The sequence below is a fragment of the Berghia stephanieae genome, chromosome 6 (assembly GCF_034508935.2).
Source record: "Berghia stephanieae isolate SIO BIC M18660-M18661 chromosome 6, UCSD_Bste_1.3, whole genome shotgun sequence".
NCBI classification, from domain to species: Eukaryota; Metazoa; Mollusca; class Gastropoda; order Nudibranchia; family Aeolidiidae; genus Berghia; species Berghia stephanieae.
In genome coordinates, this window is record NC_088365.1 from 36,801,374 (window position 1) to 36,811,373 (window position 10,000).

The window sequence follows — 10,000 nt, forward strand, 5'->3', positions numbered from 1 at the left end:
AATCAGAAGGCTTCGGTCACCACGCGACACCACTTTTATGTGTACCGAAAAGCAAGTTAAAATATATTGGTGGTCGCTCTCTTCAATATTATGATCCTAAACTCTGAAATACCCAACCGCAACCCATTGAGAGAAATCAAGAATATCTCTCAATTTGAATCTGCCTTAAAAACTCACTTTTTCACAATTCATTTTATGCCATGTCGATTGTGATTTTTGTATAGAGGTCTGGTATTAATTTAGCGATGTGTATTTTGTTTCCATTTTTTATTTTGACTACCTATGTTCAGAACGTAATAATTCATTATCTGTAAAGCGCTTTGAGATGTTTCGTTCATGGACAGCGCTCAACAAATGTAATTTATTATTATTATTATTATTATTATTATTATTATTATTATTATTATTATTATTATTATATTATTATTATTATTAATATTATATTATTATTATTATTATTATTATTATTATTATTATTATTATTATTATTATTATTATTATTATTATTATTATTATTATTATTTTTATTATTATTATAAGTAGTATTAGAAACATTAAATGAAACCTTTGTTATGATCATTGTTTCATATTAAACCAAAATGAAGTCTCATGAAGGAAAGACAATACAGGGAGGTGTGTACTATTCGACATAGACTAATTCCATGAGTTAACTGGAAAAATCGTTTAAAGTTTATATAGGACATGTTTTAAGATTTCCTTCCACTATGAATGGCTCCATTTTTAAAAGTATAATGTTCCTTTTCGAAATAACATTGTGTAAAATAATCCAATGCAGTTCCACGCATTTACGAATCTTTTAAATTCGCTTGACACCTTTAAATGAACACGCAAATACGATTTGACACCTTTCCCGCCCTACATGTTAAATGTTGCTGTTGGCCAGGGACCCCTTGTAAAGCGCTTTGTGCACGTTTAATGGATATTGCGCAAAATAAAAGCTCAATTTTACAACAACAAAAAAATTAATGCTCAATTTTCGTCATTGATATAACAAATACATAAATCCTTTATGAACTCTTCGTCCAAAGTTTATAGCACCTACTTTGGCATTGCAAAGTTGCCAACTTTCACCTGCTGACATAACGATAACGCAAACTTCTGAAAGCAATTCATCAAGGTACCTAGTCAAAGTACAACAGCGGACATAATCGATTTACATGGGCTAACTTTATTTCACTTTTGAAATGCAGGAGAGGAGTATATTTGTCAATAAATTCTAGTGTAGAAAACAATATTATAGGATATGGATGTTTTTACCTTGACTCGACACCAGGTTTTCTTCTTGTTTACCAATTTGACACCTCACTACTGCTTTGATCTAACGGGCACTAGTGTCTCTTTGTAGAACATCTTTCTATTTAATGTATAAATATGATTGTGACGAAATGGAAAATGAAAATTTATTTTTGTTTTCTTTTGTTTTGTTTATTTGAATGTTGTTGGGCACAATTAATTTTCTTCATGTTCCTTCTTTGAAATTTGACAATTAATGACCAGTAACCGACAGCCCTTGCCAAAATTGTATCACGACAAATTATTAAAAACAAGGTCACAGATTACTGTTGAAAATGGACTTTAGTTTAATTTGGAAACACATGTTTTCTAAAATCATCGCTTTGTTTTTCAGTTCATGTAACAAGTACTTTTTCTTGAGATATTACTAATTAGCTGTCCATATAATATTGAAATAACGTTGTCTCCCTTTTACAGTAGACACAAAACAACCCATTGTTACAGCTTTCCAACTGTATATCTTTGTACTCTCATAGTTTCGTCCGTGATAATTTTTCCACTATTTAATTAAATAAGTGTCCCCTCGGCGCACCCCATTCGCCTATCGTATGACTCTCCATCCAAACTCACTGATTGGTTTTATCTGTTATCAGGCAAATTTTAAATGCTGGCTAGACTGGAACGATTCGAACGGGGCATTAATTAGGTTTGTCGTAAAATAAATTGAGGTTATGTGTTTTATGATTGGTCTGTATTGGACCATGTGGCTTGTCTCGTAAATAATAATTTTGTGAGAGGAAGTGGGGTAGATTGTTAATAACTTTTCAGGTGGGGGTAATGGGCATGCCCCTGGTCCCCGCCTAGAAAGTTCGGGTGCCTTGTGCCCTCGGTGAAGTGGATCCGCTTTTCCTCTAAAGCCATGATTTTCAATGGGGTAAGGAGAGTATGTTGTAAGACCATGACCTAACTGTGGAGCGTTATGAGGCAAGCTTGAAGAAGTTGTAAAGATTTTATATATATATATATATATATATATATATATATATATATATATATATATATGTATATGTATATATATATATATATATATATTTATATATAATTAAGGACACTCACATCGTATTTTGTCAAGACGATCGTTTCGGTGCTGATCGCGCATCTCTTCAGTTGACGATAAATCCGTAGTTGTTGACAACGAACTCAATCTGCAACTGAAGAGGTGTGCGATCAGCACCGAAACGATTGTCTTGTCGAAATGCAATGTGAGTGTCCTTATTTATTTTACATGCTCTGATTAATGTTATAGAGCACTCTAGTGACTGCAAATACCCACCAACACTCATATATATATATATATATATATATATATATATATATATATATATATATATATATATATATATATATATGTATATATATATATATATATATATATATATATATATATATATATATATATATATATATATATATTGTGAGGCAAGATGGGATTGGTTGTATGTAAGGTTATGTCATCATGACTTAAGTGTTAGGTGTTGTGAGGAAAGATATCATAATAACACCATCTTCGGGATTTTAAAAGTAATATGTTTTCTCTTGTTCCTTTCAGATCTCTACCACAATCCACAAATGAACTAGTCAAATTTACAAGAATTGAGGTGTCCACCCGTGGCCTCCACACCACCCTTACTGCCGATCTACCCTCCCCACCACTACCACACACATACACACATCCCCACATATATCCATCAAAATGGGGACTTCCTCTCATTCATTATCGAATGTTTTCAAGCACTCAAGTATTTTCTTCTTCATTTTCGTCGTGCTGATTCCGTCCATCAACTCACTACAAATACTACACACATTTAGAGACCCCGATGACTTTTCTTTCCAACGCCTTGCCATCCACGAATCCACCGGAACAGTTTTCATAGCTGGAACGAATAGATTACACAAACTCACCGCAAATCTCAGCATTGTGCAAAGTGCCGCTACAGGTCCGAGAGAAGACAACCCGGACTGTCCACCGCCTATTTTACCATGTAACAAAACCAAATCCGTCACGGACAGCATCGCTAAAGGCCTCGTCCTGAATCAGAACGCCAATTCTGTCATCCTCTGTACCAATCTATTTCACGGATTTTGCCAGACACTGGACGTAAAAAATATCACCACAGTAAAAAGTTACGGGGACAAACCAATGGTCCCAAATGACGTCTCTTCTTCTTGTGTCATGTTCATTTCCCCCAAAGGACCCAGCGGCAAACCAGCACTGTATATTGGAGCTGAATTCAGTGCCAACGGAAATATGCTTTACCGTACTCTGGTCCCGAGCATCAGCGGAAGAGATCTCAACTTGCTCAAGCTTATCCATAGAGATTCAGAAGGAGCATCTAAAAAGAGTGTTATCTCTTCATTACAGTCTTCCTTTAAAATAAAATTCATTTCTGGATTTTCTCTTGGGGATTATGTATATTTTATTACTGTACAAAAGAAGGAGCCTGAGTCATCGTCTGTCAATGCTGCTGGTAGCAGGCAGCTTGTTTCCAGGATAAGTCGCGTTTGTTCTAGGGATAAATATTTCAGGTCATATGTGGAGAACCCACTGGAATGTCAGGATGCCTCACTAGATTCGGACTATATTGTCACATCTGCTACAGAACGCGAAGGCAAATTGTTTGTGTCTGTATACTCCGCCAAGAGTGGTACGTCAGCTTTGTGCTCGTACCAAATGGCGGCAGTGAATTCGGTGCTGGACGAAACCGTTCAGGATTGCTATGCTGGCACTGGAAAAGTTGGACCTGCCCATTATGAGCGGATAAGAACATGCATGCGATCGGTAAGTCATTCAATCATGGCAATCTGTTGGTGAGGATTTTCGAAATATATTAAAACTCATTGTCATCGAGACAGTTAAGCAGTTAGTTCATTCACGATGTACCTGTTGCTGTGTATTAAGTTATTTGGTTCATCACTTTATAAGTGATTGCTACTGAAGCGATAGATACGGGCTGTAATGATGAGTAATAATAATTATTACTATTAATTAAGGGATATTAGAGAGAGAGAGAGAGAGAGAGAGAGAGAGAGAGAGAGAGAGAGAGAGAGAGAGAGAGTGTTTGTTTCATGGAGGATTGGTGAAATTGCAGTGATGGGTCCATATGGCTTTTTTTTAAACTCGAATTAAATTGAAACATAATTCAAGTACATAACTTAGATCGCTGTTTTGGGGGGTCGGGTCACCTAAAAAATAGTCAGTGATGTTTTAGCCTACTTTACTGCGTAAAATCAGTAACAAACATATTTTGCTGCAAAATTAAATGTTAAAATGGCTAAAAAGACTTTGATATTTACTTACTGTTTTGTTTGACCGTCTCAGCAAAACTGGCGCCGCAGTAAGAAGTGAACAGCAGGAAGCTGGTACATTTGCCAGGTTTCAGACAAGGCAGTGGCTAGGGTTATGGCACCCGTAACTTTAATTTTCCTGCTATTGTTACCGCAACCACGTTGATTGAACATTATTTTTAATATTGGCACAAAAGTATGTTGTAAACATCGGCTCTTCACTCCTTCTATCCGTGGCAGACTGAACTTTAGCTTTATTTCACGTTAAAAATTTGCTCATTGTTCTGTTTTTCAACTTGTTTTCCATTGTCAGTTTGTGAACACAAAATGAAGAACACACGGACAGCGAGGATGGTGATCAGGAAATCAAGTTGAAAAACAGAACAATGAGCAATATTTTTGGAGCAGTCCGGGGTAGTCCGAGGCAGTTCGGGGGGCAGTCCAGGGTAGTTTTGGAATCCCCGTATATCGTCAGTCTCTCTCTATTTTCGATTCATCCGATAACTGCTAACATCTTTAATAAGATGGCGGCGATTAGCCAATAAAAGTGGCTGTTGTCCAATCTGCTCCCAGTAGTCTGTGGTTATGCCCGCGTGTGTGTTCGTAATGTCGTGAGTTAATAAAGTTGTGTCGCACACTTCAAGCATTCCCAGTCCGGGGCACAAAGTGACCTTTCCGCTGTTTTGGTCTCTATTCACGCTATCTATTTTATAGGGGATCCCAATATGGATACCGGGTTTCACTCGGTAAAAGTTGCAGACATTCTTCCTTTGACATGAAGAAAGTAGTCGAAACGTACAGGCCCGTTTTATATCAAAGCAAACAAATAAGACCATAATAACGCTCGCCCATTCTGTTTTTGTTCTATCCCCCCACCCCCTCCCCCCAGTAAATTCGGCATAACAATGTGCATGTAGTTGTTTTTATATTCTTTTTTTTTTTATTTATCTCTAAAACACAGTCCCTAACGTTTCCATTAAATCAAAGTTTACACACTCCAGAATCGATACTAAAACTATTCTATTGTTTTATCATTTTGACCTCTAGTTGGATACACCCCTTTATTCATCTCTTCCATTCATTCATTCATTCACCCATTCATTCTAACTGGCAGTCGTTGATTATACACAATCCATCTCTTCCCCCCTTTAAAAAATATTTTATATGCGTATATTTGTGCTTTTAAGAGGGAATGCAAGAAGACAAAATATTTATATAATTATATATTTATATATACATATATACTTACACAGAAATGGAGCAATGCATTACCTTCTTATCCTTGTCTTATCCTTGCTAATTATACACATTAAACTGTTAATGTATCCAAAATTGCTGACCGGCCGACCGCCAATAAATAGTATAATCATAGCTTCTAAGACATGATTGTCGTGATTAGCCCAGTGGTCCAATAATCAAGTTGTGAATGAAAGAGACAATGATAACAATAAAGAAACCTGCCAGGGGTTGGTGGGCGCTTTGCTTGGTCTACCTCGATATGTGGGTTGTGGAGTATTATTTTTACTTGTTCAATAATGCTATCATTTCTTGATCCTTTAATATATTGCACGTGTTACGTAATTTATTCTATTTATTGATTGATTATTAACTAATAATTGTATGGCCCCCATTATATATCCGATTAGCCACATAACAAAGATGAGTTGCTGTATGGGGCTGTGCCAAAGGTCATTTTGGGACGCTCGCCACAAAACTACTCCGATAATAATTTTTTTTTTTTTGTAAATCGTTTTCATCAGTTTCTATCATATAAATAATGTAAAATAATAGAATCCATGGCGCACGATTTGGGTGCAGATGGCACTATGACAGCTCTGACTTCCAAAGAGCTAACTTCCCTAAATTTGTGAAAAGTCGGTCCTCCAAAAGGCATGACGTCACACTCAATGTCGGTGTCACCCTGACACGAAGCAAGCTCTGCTCTAATTTTCAATACCTTCCCATCAAAATACTGTGCATATGATTCTGGTAAGTCACATAATGGGATATTGGATGGTAATACATTTGATTTTGACTTTCCATGTCCACTGATTTCACCAATGAAGTTAATTGGCGGTTTGGGTCTTTTCTAAACAAAAATTAATTACCTATATTGGGCAGTTTAAATCACTCTGTATTGTCACTATAGGTTCAAAAAACAACATTTTTAGTGAAAAATATAAATGATCTGTGTCGATACTCGTTTTGCGACCTAATTTGGGGTTCTTGCATAAAAAATATAACAATCTTATGGCAAACGTTCCACAAAAACTAATGAAGGAATGACCTCCATATTCTTCCCTCTTATCAACATTGTACATTACAAAGTTGAGAATCAAAATGTTATGACAAAATTGATGTTAAAAATTTATAATTTGGATTATAATTCATAATACACATACCTTATCAAAAATGTATCTCTGTGGTGACATACTACCTTATCTCTGTGATAACTGGAAGTTTTCAGACAATTTCATTGAATAGATTCTGAGAAACGTTTGACACAGTATCCCATACCCTTAGAAAAATGACATATTGAGAAAATAGCAAATAGCTTTCCGTTTTCACCCTTTTTGGCTGTTTTTCATGTCTTTATATTATAGTCTATTTTAAGTTGAACTCCAATAATATTATTTCTAAGATAATAAAATATCGTTTTCCACCAAAATTTAAAAATCAATTTTTTAAAGGATTTTCCTAATAAATAATTAGACCCAAACCGCCCCTTTAAAAGATTCCTTTGATTTGGGCACTCTTCAATTTTGTCTTATAGTAGGTGCTCTGATGATATCTTTCACTTCATCCGTACAACGCTTCAGTGCCGCTCGATCCTCTGGATGCTTTGTATGGAGCCATGTGCGTTCAGCCGCACGACATTTTCGTTTGGCTTTCTTGACGACGTCGAAAATCCATTGCGCAGAAGGACGATCTGTGACCGTTTCTAGTACGTGTTTCTCCAGAACCAGCGATAGGGTGTTGTTGAGGACGGCCGAAAAATTCGCTTCATATCTTTTGAAGTCAACTCGTTCTTGATGTCTTTGTTGAATGTCTATGTCGATGGCGCGGAGATTGCGGGATGTAACTTCTATCTTGTCTTTCCTTGGCGTAGGCATATCGATGTTGTATGTGATGGTGAAATGGTCCGAAACGCACTGGTCTGTAACTTTCATGTTAATGACTTCGACTCCAGATGTTACGAGTGAGTAAATAATAATAATAATAATAATAATAATAATAATAATAATAATAATAATAATAATAATAATAATAAACTAAAGTGCCTGAAGCTGGGCTCGAACCCGAGACCTTCCGGGTCACAGTGTAATGCCTTAACCACTCGGCCACTTCGCCCCCCCCCCCCCCCCATAATAATAATAATAATAATAATAATAATAATAATAATAATAATAATAATAATAATAATAATAATAATAATAATATAATAATAATAATAATAATAATAATAATAATAATAATAATAATAATAATAATAATAATAATAATAATAATAATAATAATAATAATAATAATAATCCCGATGGGGGAATAAGTGGAACATTGAGCATGGTTGATCCGTGGAAATGCGCCATATAAATGTTCATATGCATTTACTGTATTTATATTTTCCTCTTCCTCATCAGCCATTGATACAATAAATCGTGTATGTGTGTGTGTATGTATGTATGTGTGTGTGTGTGTGTGTGTGTATTTAAATTATAAGAGAAAGGTTTGAGGAGGGAATAAAGGATTAGAAAGGAGGGAGTCATACGCTCGAGCTGACATACTTACTGAATTGGCGGATAAGGACAGAAAAGAAGAAAACCGCTATGTAATAATAACCAAGATGATAGTGCTATTTCAAAAGTAGGTAGTGCCTACATGAGCGTTCTATCTCAAGCCTATTATGATACAGATAGACTAAGTAAGGGAGTCAAAAAGATAACCGATTCTTATAGCTGCTGTTGCTACTGTTATATCTTTACAAAAATCTGACAAAACGCATGTTTTCATTCGGCCACAACACTTTTGCGTTGATTCATTTTATAGATGACCTCCCCTCACTCTATTTGCCTTGAATTATTTTCACAACTTATTTACAAATTTCAAGTTAAAGACTATTTGTGACCAATCGTCTCCGAACGGTATCATTTCGGGGTGAACCTGATGATTAAATCCTTAAATGTTAATGGAATTGTGAGATGAAATAATTGTCTGTATTGTGTAGAGCGATATTTTTTTGTCAATAATCTCAACTCACAGAAATCCCATAATTCTTATCATTTCAACTTTAAAACCCAACTTGATCTCGTCAGCTCATTCTGACAGAATACCTGATTGACGAGCTGTATCACATAATTTGACAGGTCGGATGTTATCTTTATATTAATGTCCATTATGTTCTTTAACCCTAATGACAAAAGACGTTTTGTCATACTATGGCTGTCGCTATAGTGATGTTAGTCTCTGACTGTTGGTTGTCCTGGAAAGAAAATGAAGTCGATAATGTTTTGTAGGTAGGTAGGCCTAACTAGTAGGAGTGCTAACATTTCTTTTAGAGATTATTATCCTTCGAGGTTTTCGAGGTTTTTATTGCCCCGGGTGCTCCCATTTTAACTTTTATGGCTCACTTGACTCGCTCTCTTTCGCATCTCTCCACGGTATTTTACGACGTTATTAAGATAGAATGGGATCTTAATGAACGTATTCCACTCGTAATGGTGCTGAGTTGATTCTTGGCTGCCGCATTATAACAAAAAGCGCTTTTCCATTTTGGCCAGAAATTGTTTATTGTAGTTATCCATGGATTAAAATGAGCCTCAATGATGCTAACAGTTCTTCTTTGCAAATATTCAGGTTTAAAAATCATTGCCAAGCTGGGGTAATTTCAATTGACCGATATATTATAAAGTTTTATGACTGAAATGTCAACTGTAAACTATCAAACGATGTTTTGTCAATGTGAGACAGGTTGGCTTGGCTGTTATCATGATGGCATGGAAAGGTAGAAACAGGGCCGCTTTGTGGAACGAATACAGTTCCAAGGTTTGAAAATAAAATATTCTTTCTATATTTCTGGGAGGAGTGAATTTTAACTTTTTAATTATTTTTTAGGGATGGGGGGGGGGGGGGGCGGATAACCCCTTGCTTATGGGTCATGATATTGTTATTGTGCCGTGTCAAGGAACGAGGCTTGAGAAGCGGGTCTAAATAATAGAGTCAAAAGGCTGTGAAATGATCGGTAATGCGCCTTGATTTGGTCAAGTAGATGGAAAATTGTTATGTGATTTATTCTTGTGTTGCTTTTTATAATCAAGTTCTTTGCTAACTAAAATAAGAAAGCATATTCATCACCTCCCCCACACCATCGAGGCTACGTCCACTAAATGTAAATGACAAAGGA

At 35.8% G+C, this 10,000-nt stretch overlaps 1 protein-coding gene across 3 annotated transcripts in view; it reads left to right on the plus strand.

Annotated features, from left to right (window-relative positions):
- The window catches only part of LOC144974976 (uncharacterized), a 145,356-nt gene that overhangs the window by 85,692 nt on the left and 49,664 nt on the right, over positions 1-10,000 (plus strand). For all 3 annotated transcript variants that reach the window (XM_078918554.1, XM_078918553.1, XM_078918552.1), the window contains one exon: positions 2,864-4,093. In XM_078918554.1, coding sequence (XP_078774680.1) covers positions 3,008-4,093 — 1,086 coding nt within the window. In that variant the 5' untranslated portion in view covers positions 2,864-3,007. The remainder of the gene's footprint in view (positions 1-2,863; positions 4,094-10,000) is intronic.